General features: G+C 49.5%; 1 protein-coding gene and 1 long non-coding RNA gene across 2 annotated transcripts in view, besides 18 other annotated features; one reads left to right on the forward strand and one right to left on the reverse strand.

The window, feature by feature from the left end:
* Pax5 (paired box 5) overlaps positions 1 to 12,414 on the reverse strand; it is a 185,947-nt gene extending 173,533 nt beyond the window's left edge. The window contains exon 1 of the mRNA NM_008782.3: positions 12,083 to 12,414. Coding sequence (NP_032808.1) covers positions 12,083 to 12,128 — 46 coding nt within the window. The 5' untranslated portion in view covers positions 12,129 to 12,414. The remainder of the gene's footprint in view (positions 1 to 12,082) is intronic.
* 5730488B01Rik (RIKEN cDNA 5730488B01 gene) lies at positions 4,520 to 6,830 on the forward strand. The gene has a single exon (NR_073462.1). It is a non-coding gene; the product is annotated as an RIKEN cDNA 5730488B01 gene (long non-coding RNA).
* Positions 5,770 to 6,642: a DNAseI hypersensitive site, noted in NCBI's record as "HS-8; the nucleotide coordinates are approximate for this feature". NCBI's record gives the evidence for it as "EXISTENCE:in vivo cleavage assay evidence [ECO:0001075][PMID:19345119]".
* Positions 5,770 to 15,085: a biological region, named in NCBI's record as "Pax5 promoter region". NCBI's record gives its function as "regulatory_interactions: Pax5".
* Positions 6,788 to 7,304: a DNAseI hypersensitive site, noted in NCBI's record as "HS-7; the nucleotide coordinates are approximate for this feature". NCBI's record gives the evidence for it as "EXISTENCE:in vivo cleavage assay evidence [ECO:0001075][PMID:19345119]".
* Positions 7,048 to 7,082: a protein binding site, noted in NCBI's record as "HS-7 EBF1 site". NCBI's record gives the evidence for it as "EXISTENCE:protein binding evidence [ECO:0000024][PMID:19345119]".
* Positions 7,720 to 8,298: a DNAseI hypersensitive site, noted in NCBI's record as "HS-6; the nucleotide coordinates are approximate for this feature". NCBI's record gives the evidence for it as "EXISTENCE:in vivo cleavage assay evidence [ECO:0001075][PMID:19345119]".
* Positions 10,610 to 11,323: a DNAseI hypersensitive site, noted in NCBI's record as "HS-5; the nucleotide coordinates are approximate for this feature". NCBI's record gives the evidence for it as "EXISTENCE:in vivo cleavage assay evidence [ECO:0001075][PMID:19345119]".
* Positions 12,165 to 13,287: a DNAseI hypersensitive site, noted in NCBI's record as "HS-3 and HS-4; the nucleotide coordinates are approximate for this feature". NCBI's record gives the evidence for it as "EXISTENCE:in vivo cleavage assay evidence [ECO:0001075][PMID:19345119]".
* Positions 12,646 to 14,442: a promoter, noted in NCBI's record as "1.8 kb fragment (AF148961.1)". NCBI's record gives the evidence for it as "EXISTENCE:reporter gene assay evidence [ECO:0000049][PMID:10435576]".
* Positions 13,343 to 14,114: a DNAseI hypersensitive site, noted in NCBI's record as "HS-2; the nucleotide coordinates are approximate for this feature". NCBI's record gives the evidence for it as "EXISTENCE:in vivo cleavage assay evidence [ECO:0001075][PMID:19345119]".
* Positions 13,794 to 13,814: a protein binding site, noted in NCBI's record as "SBM (STAT-binding motif); includes Pax5-EBF1". NCBI's record gives its function as "positive regulation of promoter activity" and the evidence as "EXISTENCE:protein binding evidence [ECO:0000024][PMID:10435576, PMID:12811842]".
* Positions 13,794 to 13,814: a protein binding site, noted in NCBI's record as "SBM (STAT-binding motif)". NCBI's record gives its function as "positive regulation of promoter activity" and the evidence as "EXISTENCE:protein binding evidence [ECO:0000024][PMID:12811842]".
* Positions 14,469 to 15,085: a DNAseI hypersensitive site, noted in NCBI's record as "HS-1; the nucleotide coordinates are approximate for this feature". NCBI's record gives the evidence for it as "EXISTENCE:in vivo cleavage assay evidence [ECO:0001075][PMID:19345119]".
* Positions 18,332 to 18,766: an enhancer, noted in NCBI's record as "435 bp fragment". NCBI's record gives its function as "enhancer in midbrain and hindbrain" and the evidence as "EXISTENCE:transgenic organism evidence [ECO:0001131][PMID:10662641]".
* Positions 18,506 to 18,528: a protein binding site, noted in NCBI's record as "E1 probe". NCBI's record gives its function as "promotes enhancer activity" and the evidence as "EXISTENCE:protein binding evidence [ECO:0000024][PMID:10662641]".
* Positions 18,506 to 18,528: a protein binding site, noted in NCBI's record as "E1 probe". NCBI's record gives the evidence for it as "EXISTENCE:protein binding evidence [ECO:0000024][PMID:10662641]".
* Positions 18,506 to 18,528: a protein binding site, noted in NCBI's record as "E1 probe". NCBI's record gives the evidence for it as "EXISTENCE:protein binding evidence [ECO:0000024][PMID:10662641]".
* Positions 18,719 to 18,745: a protein binding site, noted in NCBI's record as "E2 probe". NCBI's record gives the evidence for it as "EXISTENCE:protein binding evidence [ECO:0000024][PMID:10662641]".
* Positions 18,719 to 18,745: a protein binding site, noted in NCBI's record as "E2 probe". NCBI's record gives its function as "promotes enhancer activity" and the evidence as "EXISTENCE:protein binding evidence [ECO:0000024][PMID:10662641]".

The raw sequence follows: 22,527 nt of genomic DNA on the forward strand, positions 1-22,527 counted from the left end.
AAAAACAAAAAACAAAACAAAACAAAAAAACCCTAAAGCCTCCCTTTAAGACTGTGATGTTGACGTGCAGGCTTGACCATTGTACCCTCTCAGAGCACACAATAGAAATGGGTCACAGGGTCTTCTGCACACAGCACACTCCACTGAATCAGGTTTTGTTAGAAAGGTGTGCCCCTGGAATTTCGGGCATGTCTTGCGATCTACAAGCAGGTTTAAACTGGTTGGAAAGAAATAAGGAAGCTCCTGCCACCCAGATTTCACGGGTGCCGTGGAGTGTATTTAAGTAAAAGGAGTCAGAGAAAGTGCTTGTTCTGCTCCTACACTTACAATGGACATCGGGAGCACTCTGAAGGGACACAGGGACCTGAGTAAACTGAAGACCAGATCAGTCAACACAGACTGATCCAATGTAACATGACTGTCAATCATGTAACAGCTGTCAATCAGCCACTAACTGGCTTTGCTGAAGGTTGGAGCCAAAACAAGTTCAAGAGAATATTGATGCTGTTGGCAACTCAGAGGCTAAGGAGGTGTAACCTCCTACACTAGGACAGAGTGAACTCCACTGGGGATGGGGGGGGGCAGGAATTGAGGCACCGCCAAGGTCACACATATATCCATACTCCAACTTTAAAACAGAAAGTAACCACCACAGCTCAGCCACCACCCATCTGGGTCCAGGACTTTTCTAGGACCAGGCCCATGAACAATATCTGAAATTGAGGAATAGAACTCTTATAACACCACCCATTTCCTTAAAAGAGTCTTTAAAGAATCATGAATTATTTCCCAAAATTTCCAGGTTCGGGTGTATGTCCAAGAAACCAAGAATTTTTTAGGAAATAACATTATTTAGTTCCAAACTATGCTGACTCTTCCTCTGATTTCTTTAAAATGTGCCTTTAAGGGATTTTGATTGTTCTGAAACATCAAAATTCACATAGGAGAAGAAAGAAAAAAAAAAGAGATAAATTTGCCCTGAACAGGATTTTACAGCTAGGGACATAGTTACATAGCTTACCTATAACAGAAAGATTACAGCAACCCTGATCAACAGCTTTGATCTGGGACAAAGAGTATCTAAGGGGGAGGAGGGTTGAATCAATCTTTTCAGAACAGCCTGGATGTGGGTAAAACAAAGTATATCCAAAATCGGGGTTTGTTCTCTGGAAGGATGGAGGCCAAGAAAAGGAAACTGAAAGACCCAGCACATTTCTAATATGATCTAGAGGTCCAGGAATTGCAGCCAATCTGCAATTAGAGTTAGCTGTACCACTGACAATTGAGACTTCTGCCCAAAACACAATGGCAACCTTCAGAGGACTTCAATGCCAAAAGCAGTTATATAGGGGATTTGTGGGTTTGTATCATAGCAAAAGCTGCGAAGAATCTCCTAGAGTCAGGTCTCACTAAATCACAACAGATCCCCCAAACTTCCTCCCTGTGTCCACAAGGCTAACAGATTTGCAGAATCTAAGGCAAGTGTCCACATCTGACACAGACTTGGCCTAGGTGACTCTTACTTTTCTTGACTTCCTGGACAGGGCCCCGGATCCTCTTAGTCTTCTTGCCTCACTTATAAACATACCCAACAGAGCACTTTACCACTGAGGCCTCAGGAAAGGTGCTAATCTGAGATTGGTAAGAAGGGAAGCTCACATATAAGGGAGAGAGCCACTGGAACCAAGAAAAGAGAGGTATGTGCAAAGGGTATAGAGAGTTGGGGTGGAGACAGACAGCAAAGAAAAGAAGGCTAGATAGAACACAGAGAAGTTTGGGCAGGCAGAGGGAGTTGGGACAGAAGAAAAATCAAAACAGACCGGCAAATGGAAGGGGGCTTCTGGAAGACAGGATTTCTGTGGGTGGGGCTCTGTTTCTTCTCCCTCTCTCTCTCTCTCAGGCCTTGCTCCAGCTTTGCATCTCCTCAAAGGCTCAAACCTCAACTTCTACCGTGTGTTCCAGCTAGGTGAGGGCTCATCTGCCAGGAAGATACTGGGCTAAGACATGAACTCAGCTATCATTCCTACAGGGAACAGAATCTGCAGAGACTGGCACAGAAACGGTGGAAACGAATTAGGTAGAAACTGGGAAGCAAACACAGATGTAACAAAAGTAAAGATCACCGGCCTGCACCTGGGGAATAGGGTTTGAAGGGGGACAGAAGGATGATGGAACTGTGGGTGCCCCTAGGACTTTTGTGTCTCTGGCCTGAAAGGAGCTGCCTTCTGTAGATTCTCCTCAGACCTTGTTAAGAACATGTGGCCCACAAAGAGCATTGCCCAAACCCCAAGAACTATGACTGAGCACAGAGTATTAGGTAAAAGATGTCTCTGCTCAGCTAAAGACTGAACTAGAAGACCCTGGCTCATAGAAATTCTTTCTAAATGCACCAAAGCAGAAGGAGGAAGGGACACACATAGACATGCAAACAGAATCCCAGAGAGTGGACAGCCAGGTGCTGATACACATAGCAGCAGTCATGCTGTGAATACAGACATGGCTGGACTACACAGAGGGAGAGCCTTGTCTGTGTGGATACTCCAGCAGTCCACTGCCCTCTCTGAGATTAGGTCCTTCTCTTCCCTCCTTTCCAGGAATTCCCCCAAAACCTAACGGTACACCTCTATCCTGAGAACCAGCTACAATTCTGTCAGTCCTTTTATCTCTCCAGCCACAGTATAAATAGTATTTATATTCTATAAAACAGAGGTATCTGAAGGTTTGGGTCACACTCAGGTATGACACTGGCCACAAAAGTACTTTATAACTAACTGGTAAAAGGGTTGGGGGAAGGAAACATCTGGGGGAGGGCCTCTGTGCCAGTGAGCTTGGTGGAACTGGAACAGAGTGTGGGGTACCTCTGAACCCAGAAGTCAAATGTCTGTCCTTCTCGACAGAAACTGTCCTGTGCAGAACTGGTTGTGGGGGGTGGGAGAAGAAGGGAGGTAACAAGGAAAAACTGACCAGGGCCAGAAAGAAAGAGAGAGAGAGAGAGAGAGAGAGAGAGAGAGAGAGAGAGAGAGAGAGAGAGAGGAAAGGAAGAGAAGAGAAGAGAAGAGAAGAGAAAAAAGATGAAAGAAGAATCCTAGTACACCTGTCACCTTGCAGAACCTATTTTCTCTGCCCCCATCACCAGCAAATAAGGACCCAGAGACAGATTACATTGTGCAAGCAAACAGCTTTAGGCATAAGAGCTAACTAAGGTCTTTCCAAAGACGCCAAGGGCTTCCCCTAGCTCTGGAAGCTAGGCTTGCCCAGCCCCCACTGTGCTGCCAGGGAGATTGAGAATGGGAGGAGGGAGGATTTCCCGAGGAGGGGGCAGATTGAAGGGCCGGCAGGAAGGCTGAGACATTAGCAGTTGGTTAACCTGCACCTGGAAGGAGCTGCCTCTCCACACGAATGCACACCGCAAGACCACCAAATCTGATGCTGTCTCCCCACGGGCTTGGGCACGACCTCTGGGCAGCAGAACTCTGGACAGAGAGAGGCAGTGCAGGCCTTTGGATTTCTGCCAGAAGCACGGGAGCCAGCCCTACCCATCTTGCCTCCCAGTTGTTTCTTGCCCACCTCAGAGTGTTGCCCCCAACTCGTTTGTTTTCAGGTTCGTTCTGAGTGAGAGCAGAGAGGCTCTAGAGCCAGTCTGCGCATGAAAATGCTGCGGGAAACGCTGGAGCCATGGTGGACTGGAAACCGCTTAAACCCAGTCTCCTAAAGGGGAGGAATCGTTGGGGCTGGGACCAGAGCAAGCAGCTTCTCTGCGCGAATCTTGTCGCTGCTCGCTCGGGAGATTTACCTCCGACTGGGATATTGACACAAAGAGAAGCTGACCTGCTTGAAGCCCGCTTTGGCTGCCTAAGCAAACCTTCCCCTGCTACCAGGCCACTCAGTTCTTGGTGGAAGACACGAAGATTATTGCTTCACCTTGCCTTCTCTCTAGCCGGGTCTCTATGCCTTTGTTAAATAGGGGACCCACGGCTAGAGTAGCGGGATCCCGGCTGGTTGAGGTTTAAAAAGCTTGCAGCCGGCTGCTAGCCACGGAGTTACTCTGAGATCTGCAACCCACAGAGACTCGAGCTGGGCACCCGAGTGCAGTCTGCCAAAGCCTGGCGCCTTCCCCTGGCCGAGTCTACAGCCAACAGAAAGGAAACGCGATTCGTTCCACTTGGAATTTCCTTGAAATCTCCGAATCTAATCCAGCGTTAACTCACCGTGAGAAGAGCGCTTGTCTCATAGGAGGCTGTGTTAATGGGTGAACTGGCAGGATCCCTGTGGGTCAGGCAGCAGGGCCCTACCGGTGTCCGAAATGACCCTGCCGGTCTCTTACACTGCACAGGCTTTCAGAAGGCAGGGATGCCTGCATGTGACTAATTAGCTTGCTTCCTTCCTTTCTTTCTTTCTTTCTTTCTTTCTTTCTTTCTTTCTTTCTTTTTCTTTCTAGTAGAGAAGCCATCTCAAGGTAGACATCCTACAGAGAAGGACCCAATGATGTCTTTAAAGGTCTCTGTATGTACTGGCCGACACCTAAACTGAAGTGTAGCTTAGGGACCCTGACTTCGTTGATTCTTTAAATCCCCTCTCCTCGATCCAGGGCGCATTTGGAATCCTGGACCTGGTGCCCCTTCTTAACTTTCACTTCTTTCTTCACATATTCAGGGACTGGTCGGGGCTCTACTTTTCCTTTTAAGCATCAGTCTTGCCTAGTCCCATGGCTGAAAAAGGCGCCAACAGAGTTGGGATGTTGAGCGCTGGCTGAGACTCTCACTGACCTCTATTCAAACTTCCTGCCCTCCAACTGACCCAGTCCCGAGCTGTCTATGCGTATGAACCAGGGTTCTGAGAACTAGCGGCTAGAGCTCGGGAAAGGCTACAGCTCGCTGCCTACTCTACCTCGTTGCTGGAGGCGGGATTCACCCACCAGGCGCTTCGGCCTCGGCGGCGTCCGCTACCTGAAAACATTGCACTTTGCGAAGTTGTCTACGCAGCTACAGAGGTCCCGAGTCCTTCAGGACTTAGTATCTTACCCCGCACTCCGGCACCCCCAACCCGATCCCGGCCGGAGAGTGAGAGAAGCGAGCTCGCCGCCTACTTACTATGCATGGATGCAAACGGGTCGTGCTTACAGTGTATTTCCATCGGGGCGCTCCAGACTGTAGGCCGGCCCACGCCGCTGCCTCTCGGCGCCAAAGGACTGCCCAGGGCGCCTAGGGAACCGCGCCACCAGGCCGGGCACAGTGTGAGCAGAGATCAGAAAACACCTCTGCAGCCGTGGGGTCCCTCTCGGAGCCGCCTGCGGAAGATCGCGGAGAGCTGAGCCGAGAGGCGGGAAACGGTGCTCTCAGCCAGTCGGTCTGGGAGCGGGCGCCCAACTCCCGCTAGCTTCGCTCCTCGGCGGGCTCAAGCGGCGGCTCCCGGCCCGCACCAGAGAAGCTGCGGCCCAAGCGCTAGCGGCGTCGAGGGCATAGCGCAGGGGCCCACCTCCAGGACGGCTAGGGGAGCCCGGCGCGGGACCAGCAGCCTGCAGGAGGCCGCGAGCGCAGGGCCCTCCGTCTCAGTCCGGGGCAGCGAGGCCGCGGACTGCCAGGCTGCTTCGGTCTTGCTGCCTCGAGGGTCTGCCCACCCTTCGGCCTCCGCCAGGTCCTTCTTGTTTCCCGCTTCTCCGTGTCTCTGGAGCCGGACCTCCCCTTCCACCTCTCTTCTGTCGGCTCTCTGACGTCTCCGACGAAGTTACAGAGAACTCCCTCTCCTGTCGCGCAGGGGCCGCGGCGGAGTCTGAAATGCTGCAGCTGCTGAAGCTGGGAGCCCGGTGCGCCCCGAAGCTGCAACCCTCGAAGCCCGGGACCCGCTTGCCTTCAAAGTTCCCGCGGGCCCCGCAGCTCCCGGCCCCTTCGCGCCTGGCTGTGGTTCACGCTACCAACTCTTGGAGCCCCGCTGCCCGATCTCGGGGTTCCGGGTGGATTGTCCCTGCCTTGCCTCTTCCGGGACAGCCGCCGCGTCTGCCCAGCGTGGAGCGAGGGGTGCAGAGAGGATGAGGGTCCCTGCCGCCCGGACCGCCGGGGCCGCCGAGGCTGTCGGTGCTGAGATGAAGCCCCTGCCGGCTCTAATGCCTGCTCTGCCGCCGCCGCCGCCGGCGCTAGCCCTCCGCCTGTTCGGCGCGCACAGTGCGCCACCGCGCCGCCCCGAAGCCGCTTTCAGGACCCGCTGCGTGTGGACAGCGCCGCCCGGGGCTCAGCCTCCCTCCGGGCGGGGGCGGGGCGAGAGCTCACCTGCCAATCATGCCCCATCAAGCCAATCAGAACAGGGGCATCCGGCCCTAGCCCGATATACTGCCCTATTGGCTAAGCAACCCACGGGCTCCGCCTGATTAGCCGGTACCTGGGCAATGGGAGAGAATGGGGGGCGGGGCCCAAGCTGCGGCGCCACGTTCATTGACAAACGCGTGGGGAGAAGGCCTAGTGGTTCTCGGGTGGAAAAGGGGTAGAGAGAGAACAGAGCCCACGCAGTGTCTGGAGAGCCATGCTCTTGGTCCCACAGAGCCGACCTTTCGGAGGGCCGTCGAGATTTTAGGATGCGCTTAGAGACTGGGAGCAACCGAGACAGGGTCGAAGAAGAGTAAGGATGGGAGAGAGATCTCCAGAATGAAAAGAAAAAACAAAAAACAAAAATAGAAAAACATCCACAGATTTTAGAGGTAGACGTTCAGCACAATAGAGATCCGATTTTCGGTCTAGGCGGCAGATTTCTGTGTGTATATCTGCCGCTTTAGACCTCACTTTGCTCCTCTGTAAAATGGGCAGAGTTTAGTAAAGAAGTCTTTGATGCTGGTTCCTTCCATTTCCTAAGTTTATCAAGAATCCACTAAGCAACGGCCGTCTCCTCTGTATCCTCCTCTATCATTCTTCTATCCACAGAGGCCCCAGCATTGCACTAACCAAAGGCAGAACTGGGGAAATATTATTTGAAGGTTACCAGAAATTTGGGGAGTCTCCAAAGCTTGGACCAGGTTGCCTCAAGTACAGAGGCATAGATCCTTTCTGTTGTCTTAGCCTAGGAGCTGATAGGTCCCTTGGGAGCTGGTGATGCTCTTAGCTCAAAGCTTCTGTCAACAAGAGGATTTCCGCATCTGGTGCAAGGCCTCTTTAAAAAGGGAAGGAGTCCACCGGCATCCAGAGCTAATGAGAGCACCGGAAGCCAGTGGCTGTGCAGTTACCTCCATTTGCAAGAGCCTGGCAGTGTAGCATCAGGATGGCCACCTGGTAGAGGAAAACCTGACCTTCCTCACTAGAGTTCTTGTAGATTTTAGGACAAAAATGAACAGGCTTCTAGAAGACAGAATTCTTCGATCCAGCAAAGCTCTTTCTTTAGCCAACACGTGTCTCAGTTTCTTGGGAATATAAGGCTCCCAGACCACAATCAAAGCTGTTGGACTTTAAAAAACAAAAAACGAAGTGTCTTCACCCAGGTAGCTATAGTTCTGTGAGGCTTCTAGTGTGCTAAGACCCAACCCAACACAGATACTGAGCACTGCCCTCCCCCTCACCGTGGCAGTTGTAGGAGAATACTAAACGCTCACTCCTTTGAATCGTAAGTGATGACTCTCTGCTATTAAACATAAACCCACCAAAACCCAAGACCTCTGAGGCGTCTGCTTCAGGCATAGTAGAGGGAGGACAAAGCTCAGAATGATCCGAGGATCATTTTCACTATTTACTTTCTCCTCATTTCCATTCTTCTCTTCTTGCTCCACTTCTAACATCTCTATACTAGGTCAGCTCGTGGGTCCTCCCTTGATAGCCGCCTCCTCCAAGCTGCCCCTGACAAGCGGGGAAAGTCTCCCCGGGCTAACACAGCCCCACCCCCACTGGGGCACAGCTGCAGGAAAACAGCCAAGGCTGGTCTCTGGGGACTCAGAAGGCTGTGGTGTGTGAGGCAGTGGAGTGGTAGCTTTTTCTCTCTCCATTTTCCGGAACCCCTTCCGGGTCTTGATCTTTGCTGCCCCACACCTACCTCTGCCTTAGAGCAAGGAGATTACAACTGGGAAAGTACTGTGATGGCATAGGGCCCCATTTGCTTTATCCCGTAGTCCCCAGCGAATCAGATATCGTAAGAGTTGAGTTCCAAGCCAGTTATGGGACTCTTAATTCCCACTATGGATGTCAAGAGGCTGCTCCGGAGAATCGGTCAGTGGTACCTCAAGCTCCCAACCCTGCTCCTTGAGCTTACAATCCCCGATCAAGAATATTAAAAACTAAAAGGGTTCTGAGAAAACTGTTTCCCCATTCTTCAGATTTGGAACCTGAGGATAAGAGGCTGGATTCAACTTATCTAAGGTCGCACTAGTGCAAGCCTGGGATAGAAGAAAGGCTGGAGGCTGGAAGTGGAGCTGGTGTCAAACTAAATAATTTATCTGGACAATACCTGAAGAGGCCAATTGTTCTGTATTGTTTGGACAAAACCCTAAAGGTATCCTGAGGGCAGGATGAAAATGCAGGTACCATTCCAACAGACACAGTCCAGGTCCCTCCTTTCACACAGTAGGCATTGTTCAGCTCTGGCTATGTTCTCTTCTGTACGACCCTATCTAACCAATGAAGGAAAGAAGGCCCTCCCAGTACTTAGTGATTCTGGGTCAGAGGAAATTTTCTTCTGAGTGGTTCTGTTTGACACTCCTGGAGTTCCTGAGCCCTGAGAACTTCAAATCCCCAAGAAGTGAACAGCCCTACTATTACCACCTACTCCAGCCTCTCAAGCTCCCAAATAGTGGCCCAGAGAAATTAGATGACCAGTCTGAGATGGCACAGCTATTTCCCCACAGAGATAGGCTTCCATGCCTCAAGCCCTGCCTTCATCTGCAACCTGCGTCCAGGAAGGGCTATCAGAGAGGTACACAGAGATCATAGCCCTGTGAAACAAAACCATGGGGGAAGGTGCAGGGAGTGGAAAAATAAAGCAAAACAAACAAACAAAACCCACAAGTTATTTAAATTCAATTGCTTTGGAACGTTTTGTCTGTTGATTGAACGACCATTTTGAGAGTGCTTCAGAAACCAGAACCCTTTTGGAGAAAGAGTCTGTCTGTCTGTCTGTCTGTCTGTCTCTCTCTCTCTCTCTCTCTCTCTCTCTCTCTCTCTCTCTCCTTGGAGACTTTGCCTGATGGGAGTCTGGGAGTCACACACCACGCCACACCATCCCCAATTCCTACCCTGCTCCCTGCTCTCCAACAGTCCCCGCTTACAGAACAGCCAGACCCTCTGAGTGCTGGTGCTGCCATGGAGTTCTGACCTGAGATTGACTCTTGCAGTTCAATTCCAGCCCATTTGACTGCTCTTTCTTCCAATAAAACAAGGCCTTTCGGGATTCAGACTGGTTGCTCAATTGGGAAGGATCTGAGGTGTCTGGGCACTGCTCTTCTAACCTGGTGGGTTCCTTTTAACTTTAATTTAAAAATAAAAAAAAGTATCGAAGAGGAAAAACAAATGGTCTGTGATTGCACAGCAAATGGGGCATAGAGATGCCTGTCTGATCCTTGAAAGTGGATCAAGAATCTGCCCTACTTGGTCTGGGTATATTGCAGGAATCACTGGGGAGGAGAATATTAAGCCAAGTCTCTCTTGATGTGCACACATGCTGTGTTGGGGCTTGTCATCCCTACTAGTCTGCCCTTGCACCAGGACAGTCTCTCTGTGCTTAAAGAGTGCATAGTCCTTGCTCCTAAGGCCTCAGCTTCTTGTACCTGGAATCCAGAGAACAACCTCTGGAATGTTTCCCAGAGCTTCTGTGAGATGCTGTCCCAGGCATGGGAAGTGCTCTTCTCTCCCTTCTAGAGCCAGTCTTGTTTTATTAGAAGTCAGCTCCTTCTGGGCCTCCTCTTTTCCAAAGGAGGAAGAAGCTTCTTAGGTGCCTCCCTGCTGTGTGCTGGCCTTGCTTAATGCTGGGCTTTAAACTTTAAAGACACTCCAGGAGGACTGCTAGATGGCTCTGGAGGAAAGAAGGGACAGTTTGGTGGCCCATGAAAGGCCTACAAGTTCAGGGCAGAAAGTAGACCTAGATGGCCTTTGAGTGCCTGGACAGCCCCTCAGTCCTCTCCCTCCTTTTCCCTAGGCTGGACCTCAGGACTTGGAAGACAAGCAAAAGGGCACACCTGAGCTACTACCTTTTCCAAAGCCAAGCAGGTGGCTTTTACCCTAACTCATCATTAAGGGGCGTGGCTCTTAGAATTTGAAGCTCCAAACCTCCCTAGGATTTCCCCTACACAAGCCCCACCCAGTCTAACAGCACAGGAGAGTGAAATGCTTTATTGATTAAATGATTATTCAGGCGATTGAACTAATCAAAGAGCCCATCGACCGCCATGAATTACATTCTTCGTAGTAGACAGCTTGTCGGAGAGACAGCCACTCGGACCCCTCTCTTGACTCACAGGCGTCCATCCCGGTCCCAACAATAAACAACCCAGGCAGGCACAGAAACCTTTGGGCATCCCACCACTTAGAGAAAGGAAGCTTGTCTGGGAGTTAAGAATGGAAAGGGAATGGAGATCCTGGTTTCTGCCTCTGAACTCTCACCACAGTGATGTTCCTCTGGCTCCTGCTCTCACTTGTTTTGTTTTTTTTTTTTTTCTATCATGGCTTTTCTGGACCCAGAGCTATGCCAGGAAGTCACCCTGGGTTGGTGGTCTAAGTTTTATCTTCTTGACTTTATCAAAGGCTTGAGTAGAACTGAGATCTCATAGATAACCCAGAAATGAGAAAAGTGGGTTTCCTGCCATTGCTCAGAGTGTTAGTGTACAGGTTGGCCCAAGAGTCTAAGGAGCAAAACAGGATGGCATACCATGTTATGTCTTAGCATAGACAGAGGCCTACTGCCCTGCCACATCTCAAACATAAACATATCCTGCTACCCACTGCATGGGCCTCTGGGAGGCACAGGGGCACTGTGCCAAGAAGGCCTGTGTACATACAGTAACCCCAGCTGAATGACCAGGCTAGGCTCACATACCCACCCACTTGTGCTCTCCTTCATTGGAGCAGCACCCACAGGACAAAGCCTGAGCATACAGTGTGACATATATACACACACAATGTCAGAGGCTAATCTAGGTGACAGCCTAAAGGCAAGGGATTGGAGTGTGTGTGTGTGTGTGTGTGTGTGTGTGTGTGTACACTGTCAAAATGTCATCAGTAGTCCACAGACTGTTCTTACCTACCAAAGTTGTGCTTGCTGTAGGAGACCCTTGTACACAAATGCTAAATGCAACACTACACTAATGAGACAGTGCACACTGCACAGTGAGAGCTTAATTGCCCTGAATTCACATCACTTTTGATTCTATCTCTCAATATTATAAGACTTAGGCCTGGCAGCACATGTGTTGTATACTATACCCCTAGTAGGCCCCAGAGCTATACCAGTGCTAGAGACAAGCACTTTTGTATGTATTGGTATGTACACATTGGGCAGCTGTTGACATCCAAAAATGGAGGGGTCAGAGAACCACCTCTTTCTTACTTCCAAAATCACTTGGGATATAGAGATGACCAGACCTCTTAAGCAGTAGATGTCCAGTGAGTGAGATGCTTATCAAACTATATACACAGAATTTACACAAACACACATCTTGGAGTCTTAAAAAGAACGCACACAAACACTAACTCATAAACACATGCTAATATGCTCAAGGCAAGATACAAGCTAGTAAAGATGCCAACAGGCGTACAAACTCAAACTGAACACCTATTTGGGGTAACACAAACTCCTGCACACATTGATCTCCTCAAGTGAGCACACAGATCCAAACTTGAACATCTCCAGATTAACACCAACACAAGTATCAGAAACAGAATCAAACAAAACCAAAGAAAACAGGCCTCCTTGAAGACACCTTGACGGACTAGTGAAAACCATGTGAACGCACTGTAGAAGGACAGGCCTTTTCCTGAGAAAACTACACACACACACACACACACACACACACACACACACAAACACACACACCTTTCTTCTTGCATGGATATTAGCATGGATACTAGCACTGGGTAGTGTCCCAGAGTAAGCATGGATGAATCCCGTTTCGCGGTGTTCCTACCTGTCCTGATGGTCCGAGGAGTCGGGTAATTTTTCTCTAAATCCATTTCGATATTTCAGGACTTGATGAAATGGACAGCGAGGAAAAGTTTCCACTTTTTTTGGGGTGTCTTTTTTCCTTTTCTTTCTTTTTTCTTTTCTTTTTTCTTTCTTTGTTTTATTTTCTTTTCTCCCTCTTTTTCTTTCTTCCTTTCCTCTTTCTTTCTTTCTTTCTTTCTTTCTTTCTTTCTTTCTTTCTTTCTTTCTTTCTTTCTTTCTTTTTTTTGGTGCTGGGGCCCGCTCACAAGTCGGAATAATTGAAGCCTTCCGCTCCCCCGCCGAGCTGGGGTAGCTGATCACTGAGCTGAAACTAAACGTTTTAGGTGGAAAAAAAGCGTCCGAAGGCACCGTGAAATGATTAAGGAACTAAAGAGCTTCTCGCCATGTGAGATCATGTCCTGTTCTCGCCAACATCACAAGATGTCCCCAGACACGTCGCGCCCCCGGCGCACCGCCCCGCACTGCGGGCCAAGAACCAGGGAAAGGGTGTCAGCTCTGCGGCCTGCCCAGCGTGCCAGACGGGGCGGACCAGGCCTGGCCGAAGGTGTGCAAGAGGCCCAGAGAGCAGCAATGCCGCCTCGGTGCCGCCTTGGACTTTTATAGGGGGTTGGGGGCAGGGAAGGAAAGATTCAGACTGCGCCCGGCCCGGCGTTAGTCGCGCGCCTAGGGGAAGGAGAACCTGAGTCACAGGGTCGTACCCGCTTCCAAACCTGTGTCTGGGGGTCGCGGCCCTGTGCGCTTTTGCTCTACATGTAAACTCTGCTTTGTGAGGGCCAGTAGGCCCATTTTTTTATTTTAAAGAAAGAACAATTCTGCCAAGCAAGTGGTTTTGAACCCTGTACTAGCACAATTGTCAACCACAGGGGATGCTCCAGCATCCTCAGATTCACCCCTAGGGCGGCGCCCGCCCTCGGGGTTCCCAACTACCCCACCCCCAACTCAATTGCAACCTCCATAGGTCTGCTGGGCTCATCTTCCAGGGCAGCTTCAGATCACTACAGTATCTAGGTCCCATTCAGCCACCAGGTCCCAGATCTCCCCTTTAGAACTCGACCCTTTTTACCCCAGAGCCCAGAGGTTCAGCGGAAAGCTGCTGATAAAACCCGGTCCTCTGCTTTTGGAGCACCCGGGCCAAGCAGAACCATCCTAGCAGGCTCGGAGAACAGGCAAAAATTCTGGACACCTTACCCAGGCCCCTAAATGGAATCCCACTGCCCTCGGGCCAAGAGACCTTGTAGCATCCCCGAGTTCCCAGACTTGATTTTCCAGAGAGAAAATCGGTTGCAGAGGAACTAGGTAAAGGTGTGGTGTCCAACCTCGCTCCCTGCCGTCCGAGCTCAAGCCTCCTCTACTCTGCTCCCTCCCCAGTCTGAATTCCAAGCGGCTGGGTTTGGCCGCGAGAAGCCTATAGAGCCCCGTTGCGGGGGTGGTCGCAGGGGAAGGTTCTCCAGGGCGGGTGAGCGCTCTAGGGCCACTGGACAATGGCAGTTTCGGAAAGTGAATCGCTCTCCGAGAGTGTTTGTTTGATTTTTTTTTTTTTGGAGGGGGGTGGTCACGAGGCTGGGCTGCAACCTAGGGGAGAGAGCCTAGAGTTCGAGGATAGGGGGAGGGGTCAGTGGGCACCGGACATCGCAAATTCACTGAGCAGATTTCGCCACAATTGGAAACGTGGCTGTGGATTCCCGGGAGTCCCCCACCCCCACCAAGTAGTCTGCGTAGTCCCCTGTGCCACCCCTCCCTGCAGCCTGTGGGTCCGGGTCTCATCTGCGGTTTGATTTTTGGCGGTCCTGGAGCTTTAGACTGTCGTCTGCGTCCGGGCCTCTGCTCCCGCTTCCCGCCCTTCCGCCTCGCGGGTGCCGGGAAGCAGCGCTGCGGAGGGGAGGCCTGCCTGCGCCTGGAGATCAAAAGCTCTTTCGGAATTGACAGTTCACCCTGGGCTGGGGCTGGAGTTGTTGGCTTTTCTTTTCTTCCTATTTAGGGTTTTGTTTTGTTGTTTGTTTCCTAAGAGTTTCCATTATCCGTGAATCTTTTGTTTCTTGCGTTTTGCTTTTTCCTCCCCTCTTTGTGGAACTGCTTTTTCAGGTCTAGCTCTGGGGTGGGTTTTGTTGTCTGTACTGCGTGGTTTGATTTTGTGTGGGTTTTATACTCTGCCCTTGTAGACTGTCTCCTTTTGAGTCCTATGCCAGGCTTCTCCTTCTGAGCTGTGTTTTGATATGATCTGATTCTGTTTCAGTTAGTGCCTTGTGTGTCCTGCATCGACAAATGTATTTATTTTGTTTTCTTCGATTTTTGATTTTCTTAATGAGCTTTTGAATGGGAGGGGGCATGGGAGTTTGTTTTCCTGTGTTGGTTTTAGTTTTGTATTTGTGCGACGATTTGGTGAGTTTCGTGTGTATATTTTCATTTTGTGCAGGCTTTGGGATTAAGGGAGAACACACCGATCACTATTTCGTTTCTGCCTATATCTAGCTAGGAACCAGGATTAGGCCAAACATCACTAAATGGCGGGTTTGCCAGACTCCGAAATATACCAGACTCGGGGACAGACATGGCGTTGCTCTATGTGCGCTTCGCACCAGCGTGGAACAAACGTGCGCTGCGTTCCCGAGGGGGCGCCCGTTGCAAGCCACAAACTCCGGGGTCCTGCGGTCCTGATGCTGGGATCGCAATTCAGAATTCCCTCCGCGGTACCCAGGCCTACCCGCGGTTCCTTTGCCCATTCGGCCAGCTGTGGCCTGCCGTCTCCTTGCGACCGCTCAGCGCGCTTTCAACTTCTCCAAACCCCCTGCCAGCAACGTTGAACACAGAGGCGGCTCCCCGCTGCGGAGCAGGTGACAAACTAAACCACTTCGGATGACACGGAATTGATGCTGCGGCCCTAGAGATACCGAGTCAAGGACCAGAAAGCGTGGAGTCTAGGCGCAAATTGGTGTCGGGATTCCTGAATACACCTGGCCTAAAACTAGAAACCTGTGTTAGCTTTCGGCTCCGAGTGCCCGCCTTGTTTGCAATCATAAGTCGGTGTATCCACAATTGAACACATGTGTACACAGCTAGAAAGAGCAAGCCAGCGGGCTCCGCAGCAGAGGCCTGTAAGATGAATCCAGCGCTGGCATCGCCTGGAGGGGAAACCAAACCGTAGTGACCGGAAACGTTCCGAGGACAGAATATGGCTCTTTTTTCCCCCTAGCCACGTTGCCGCAACAACATACTAACCTCAACTTATTGTGTGCTTTTTTAAACGCTACACCAGGCAGAGAGAAGGGGTGGGGTGGGAGGCACGTAGAATCAGAATCGTGCTAGCTAAGCGGACTAGGAAATGCGAGGAGAATCTTTAGAGAAAATCAGAACGGCAAAGACGAGACTGAGGAAGAGACAGATTGGAAGCCCAGGAAAGGGGCTGGTACTGAGGTTGCTCCAGGTCCCCGCGTGCTCTGGCAGGGTGTAGGAGAAAGCAGAAATGGAGCAGAGTGACAGGAAAAGCAAAGGGCTGCAGAAGGGTTGGCCAAGGCACGCTGTGAGCTTCCACTTAGCTAGGAGGCTATAGCCAAGGGAGGGGGAGGCCGACGAGAGGGGCCAAGTTTGAGCTCCTCCACTCCGCCAGGAAACACCACCCGGAAGCCTAGACTGGGATTCTGTTCTGACCCCGCGATCTACCTTTCCAGATCTCTTGATCGGTCTACCTTTCCAGATCTTGGGATGCTAGGGAAGATTGGATGATACTTGGTCGCCGCTTGGCCTCCGGGGCAAGCCCTGGGGGCAGCCACCCCGACCAACTCAGGCCTTAGGGATTTCCTCTAGAACTGGCGAGGACCTTGGGTCGGAGCAGATGTCCAGGCAGGAGGCGAGGAAGAGGCCCCGCCCTAAAGTCGAGACCCCAGGTCAGAGAGATCAGGTGGCCGGAGCTGGACTTGCTTGAGTCCGAGTTCGCGAGGCGCGCACGTGGTACTGTACCTTCAGCAGGCGGCGCCTGGATAGCCCAGCCCCGCCCTGCGCAGTGTGTCAGGCCCAGACTGGCAACAGGGAATGTGGACACCGGGTCCGGACCAGTAGGGTCATTGTGATAACCTTGGAGCTTGAGATGGATAGGGTCGCTCTTCGCCTTTAATTTTTGGGGCGCAAGGCGCAAAAAGCATCGTGTTAGCCACTTGCCAGGGCAGGTTTTTAGAGCTGTTTTGAGTCAAAACACCCATTTCTACTGCTGCTGAAGCCCTCTGCTTCGAGAGGGCTTCGAGCTCTGGAGCTCTGGCTGCTGGTTCGCTGGGGTGCCATGTGCCATTCACTCACTGTCTGGAAATACTCCGGGAGTGCGGAATACCTGATGGGGCTGTGTGGTCCGGGGAAACAGATGCTAATGGTGTGTGGTCGCGATTGTTTTCCTTTTTTTAATGATAATTTTTTAAAAAAAGGTTGTAGAGAGAAGCCTCAAAGAGTGCAGACTGGGATCCTTTGGATGGGTTCATTTCATCTCAAATCCAATAGTTCAATTCAGTTTCACCACTGCTTTGCAGCGCGCAGGAACACATGGCAGACGTCAAGTGTGTATGCTGTATACATATGCACAGAGACCCACTTTGAAAGCGACTCTTAGAGAATTCTGAGATTAAATTTACTCTCCTAAAGTTCCACTTGCAATATATAAATATGGAAAACCATCAGTTGCATTTAAAATTCGCCAACACACCCCAGCAATTCAAAATTACCTAAGGCTCCAAAGGGAGACATTGAAAGATTTTTCAGGCATTGTGATTGAAAACAACTGTATCTCAGTTAGTCTCTCCTTTTCTTTTTAAGTAACAATACCAGAATTGTCAGTAACAAATCATATCTTTCTAAGAAGACTGGGTTTTGTTTCTGTCAGTATTTGTAATGGACCTTTTACTCTCTCTACATTCCCCCCCCCAGCCCCCGTTGGTAAGGTTTAAATATTCATACACCAGCCCAGACTTAACATTTATTCAATGTGTTTTAAACTAATGAAAAATTAATGTGATGTAATTTGATTCCATGAAGTATTGAAATATAAAGGTACCTACTTCACAGTCAGTTTGGAGTGAGGGTAAAAACACCAGGCTCAAACATTCTTTTGCTTTTTAGTGCCGATATTAATGCTAAAAGGAAGTGAAGCTCATCTCTAAGCAGGCCCTTTAATGTTTTCACTCACTTTGTTCTCTCTTTCTCTGAAATAACCTAAGAGCTATGGCAAGGGACCACGGTGTGCTGGAACACATTCCTGAGACCTGGAATGGGAATCTGCAGGGTCTCAAACCACCCTGTGTACTGGCTTTTTCTTGTGGGAAAAGATCTTATGGGGGTGTCTAGGACTCTGTGGTATACAACGTCTGGGTTTGAAGATATGCCTGAAATAAAACTGTGCTCCAAAAGTCTCTCGGACTTTCAGTGGATACATGTTTTTGGCAACTTGGCCAGCAATGTGCTGATAGCGGCTTCCAGAACTCAGCTCAGAGTAAGAGAGTAAAGCTGGGGTCCTAAGGATCTGTGAAGAGAGCCCTGGAACCAGCCCCACTGCCACCAGAGACAGTTCCCAAAGTCCTAACTGTCCTTTGTAATGGAGACAGGAACTAAACTTCCCTACATTATTCAAACCTAAAACACTTATCTGCAAGGAAGAAAACTCAAGGTCTCTGCAAATGAATTTTCAGACTGCTGAAAGCCATTTGAAATGAGGTTAGGATATATATATATATATATATATATATATATATATATATATATATATATTTCTGTTCACAAACACCCAGGGATCTACCTACAACACAAGGAAACTCCAGCAGCCACCAAGATCAAAGAAACCAAGATAGGACACTGAAAAGATTTGAGGTCCAAAGATTAAAAAATATATATTCCTACTAATGTAATCATGTCAAGTTATTCATGCTAAAATTCTACAATTTCCATTCAAATGAGTTTAAAAACAGGGGCTGGCAAATTTCTGGAGAAGTCTTTATAAATTCCCTCAGAAAAATAATTAAGGAACACGCACTCAGCTTTTATATTGACAAAATACATTCATATCCATTATACAAACATATCTCCGTATAATACACATGTATGTCTTTAGCCTTTTATGCTGATGGGCTTAGGACTTGGATGGGTTTTGTTTTGTTTTCAAACCTACAAATTCTTACACAAAAAAGAACCGGAGATGGAAACATTTTGGCGAACTTAAAGGGAGGCTGGTTTTTCCTCGTTTGGTATCTCATTTCTCATGCCATTGGAGCATAGGCTCTTGTACCCCTCGAAGTGACAAAAGAGAAGTCGGCAAGGATGAAACCCTGCCGTGTCTGCAAGAGCACTCCTCTGGACACACGTTCCTGATGGTGGGGAGTTTGCCCCCTCTAAACCTAGCCCGACCTTTTGTCTTTTGACCTCTGATGCATGAAATTAGGTAGCAAAAGAAAATTCGAAGAAAAGGATACAAAAACATGGAAAAACAGCCTTCTCTGACAATAGTCATTGTATCAGGATCATAGCTGAGCAGCCCGGCACTGTGAAAGTGCTTGCTTATAAGGCTGTGGGTCTTCCTGGCTGGCCACTGGGGTTCCTGGTCTCCTTTGTGGCTGATTTGCATTTGTTGGGGGAGGGATTAAGCACTCTTTAATTAAGCTTGGAGCTGGTTTTTGTCCCCGCTGCTTTCACCAAAGCCTGTTTAGGGAGCTGGCCTTTGGTTCCTCCCTCACCTCCTAGGCCCTCTGTGCTGGTTGGCTACCTGCTTTGCACCAGCCAGGGCAGCTTCCAAGATACAGAGAAAACTCTGCCACTAAAGCTTTTCTGCCTATGCAGAACTATGCAGAATTCCTCGTTGACATGGGGAGGGAGGGTGGTGTTTGCATGCTTGCCAGTTTTAAAGGAGCACTATTCCAAATGGGTAACTCTTATTTTCCCCCTGAGCCAGGCAAGCACCCTGAGGTACTAGAGTTCCTTGCTCTCTCTACCTAATGGGTTCCACTATCTATCGAGCCAGGAAGAAAAGCAAGAACCTTTGTGGAGAGGGCCTTAGGTGGCCTCAGATCCTCTGATCCTCATAAGCTGTTAGGAAGAGTTGTGCATACTCAGTCAGAAGCCAAGGAACAAAGTCAGTGGAGCCCCAGGCCCTGTCCAAAAGAGAGGCAGGCCAGAAGAGTGTGAGGATGGGTGCGCAAGAAGGGGTTCTGGGATAAGACAGCAAGGTAGGCAAGTCAGACTCTGGAAATGGGTGATGGAGATGTTAGGCTGAGTGGCATACAAAGAAGAGTTAGTAGGACTTTTCTAGATAAATAAGGACAGAGAGGACATGATTAGCTCTTCATTTTAAGGACAAGGCTACTGGGTGTCGATGTGCAAGCAAAATGCTATGGGGGAAATAACACTGGTGAAAACTAGAGGCATGAGGGTGGATGCGAAGTGCATCTGGAGAAAGAAACTCCCATGGTCAGGAGAGCAGAGCTGAGAAAGGAGAAAGCCGGACTCATGGAGGGGAGGCCCCTGGCAGACCTCAAAGCTGCCTGCTCCTTGTGCCAGGTGCACCAAAATGAAGATGATGGAATGGCCTCAGGACCAAAGCAACATCAGGCAGGAAGCTTCATCTCTATCTATTTTTACCTTCTCCTCAGTGAGAGAGACTTTCTCCACAGACATCAGCCTGAAAAGCAAGCAAACAAACCAGGCTGAACTATTCATCACACGTATGATGGAAGCCTAACAAGGTGGTGAGCGACCCTCCCAGAGCTACAGCCTAGGACTGCTAGGCCTTGGCAGCCATGGTAGAAGGAACCTGAGAGTTTGGCTAGTCCTTGGGGGCAGAGATAGAAGCATGCCTGTTTCATGACTTCCCACGAAGCTAGCAGACAGGGGCCAGAGTACACCTGACCTTCCATCTGTCAAGAAATACTGACTTAGAAATGTTTCCAGGACAATGCTAGATGGGGTGGTGCAGGTCCCAGCACTGGGAGGGGTGAGACAGGAGGATCCTAAGTTTGAGGCTAGCCAGGGCTAGCAGGAAGAGGGAGGGAAGGGGGAAAGAAAGAAAGAAAGAAAGAGAAGAGGGAAGCTTTTCAAGGGAAGCAATCTACTGATTGCTGTTCTCCCCACTTAACCGGTCTGCAACTGTGCAAACATCAGTAGCCTGGAACTTAGCAGAGTGGCAGGTCCAGACTCCAGAAGTACCAGCAGCCAGACTCAGACTCTTATTCCCAACTTGCTTTCAAAGGTCCAAAGAAACATCCTACTTTGGAGATGGATGGGTTTTCTCTTCCTGATCTTAGTGTGAGTCCATTCAGCCAACAGCTGATTGCTTATTGGTGAGTGTTTTAGGAAGAGGAGAGCCTCCTGCCCAAAACTGAACAAAGTCAGAATACAGATATGAGCCTGTGATATCAGAGAACTCAACTAGCCTTTAAACTAGATATAGTAAAAGATGGGGAAGTTCTTCCTTTCTCCTATTAGGGGTAGCCACGAAGATTGCCAGGCACAGTGGGTTAAGACAGTCTCATGTGATCCAGGTTAGCTTAAAACTACCTATATAATCGAGACTAGCCTTGAACTCCCAGGTTGTTTTGCTTTATCACCCAAGTGCTGGCAATATAGATATGTATCACCATACCTAGCTCGTAAAGATTTCTGAAGGGAGACAGCATTTGTTCCGAGTCGTGGAAGGGTGAGTTAGAAAAGATGAGACAAGCTCCTAAAGCTTCAGTTAGAGCAATGGGGAAGAAGGAGAAGGGGAAGGGGAAGGAAGAGGAAGAAGAAGAAGAAGAGGAAGAAGAAGAAGAAGAAGAAGAAGAAGAAGAAGAAGAAGAAGAAGAAGAAGAAGAAGAGGAAGAAGAAGAGGAAGAAGAGGAAGAAGAAGAAGAAGAAGACATTAGCCTGTTTAAGAACTGGCAAGGCAGGAAGATAGAGGAGAAATTCATTCCTTGGTAAAGAAACAGAGTCCCCAAAAGGTGAAATTGTATTCATCTCAAAGTTTGGCCCACTTACCCCTAGTCCCAAGTAGCAGTCATGCAATCATAGGGTTTCCCTGAGACCTTTACACTTTCCTGGGCTTTGTGACTGCCCCATGTATCATAGGTCATAGGTATCTGGCTCTTTAGTGGGATCCACGTTTCTGCTAATGCATTTGTCACACTGTCACAGCTCCCTGGCTTCCTCTTGGCTTCACAGTGTGTGATCCATTTCTGCAATAGCACTTCACTTGTTTTGGTGAGTCACACGAATGAATAAACATTCTCTGGACCAGACCCTGATAATCCCACATCCTTGAAACACAATCTAACCTCTTTGCTCCCAGTTTGCTAACCTGCATAATGGGGGGAATAACACCACCCCACCACTCATCCTACCCTTCTGTGCTGCTCTAAGCAAATGATAGAACGCCTGGCTAATTCCTCTACAAAATATTTTAAGGATGGGTTTAGATTCCTTGGTGCTGTTAAAGAAAATCTATTTTTGGTTGACTGGATATATTTCTCCTTTAGCTCAGGAACCTATGGCCCAACGTTTGACAGGAGTTAAGAGTGAGGTTTATACAGGAAGAGGCCGACAGAACTCATGTGTTGAAAAATTGTATGTTTTCTTTGAAAGAATCCTTTCCTTATGCGGGAAGAAAGAAAGCAAAGAAATTCAACTCAAGCACATCGGAGGGCTGTGAGGTTAGCAGCTGTCATGCTGCTGCTGCTGCTGGGGTTCTGAAAAGACAGTGTCGGATGGACGGATGGACGCAGCGTTGCTGGGTTAGCACACAGCTGGGCAGAGCTGAAGGAGGAGGAAGAAAGCCTGGGATCCCGGAGGGAAAATGAAGACATGATAGCAGTCAATAGCACATCAACGAGGGGATCTCTACTGTGTATAGGCAGGTGCACACCTACCATCACAACCATCGCCATCACTAACACCACTACCACCACCCACCACCGCTACCACCACCCACCATCACCATCACTAACACCACCACCAGCACCCACCACCAGCACCACCACCATCACCATCACTAACATCACCACCATCACCCACCACCCCTACCACCACCTACCACCCACCATCACCACTACCTTCACCTCCTCCACCAGCACCACCACCACCACCACCAACAATCACCACCCTAGAAATTGAGGAAAGAATTTCACACTACAAAAAAACCAGGCTTAAGAAAGAGTCGTGAGTGTTCTGTCTCAGTCTCCACTCTATAATGGCTGTTCTCTTCAGGACAGAGTCTCTATAAGTGGTTCAAGCATGAACTGTTGCCCCCTAGGTTCATGTGTTTGAACTTCTTATCTCCAGATTGGGAGGTTCTGGAGCCTTTAGGAAGTGGGGCCTATCTGGAGGGAATGAGGGTCTAGCTTCGGGGCACCGAGAGTCATAGCCTGAGTTCCTTGCTTCCTGCTCCTCAAGGATACGGCCTATGAGGAGACC

This window comes from Mus musculus, chromosome 4 (assembly GCF_000001635.26).
Source record: "Mus musculus strain C57BL/6J chromosome 4, GRCm38.p6 C57BL/6J".
NCBI classification, from domain to species: Eukaryota; Metazoa; Chordata; class Mammalia; order Rodentia; family Muridae; genus Mus; species Mus musculus.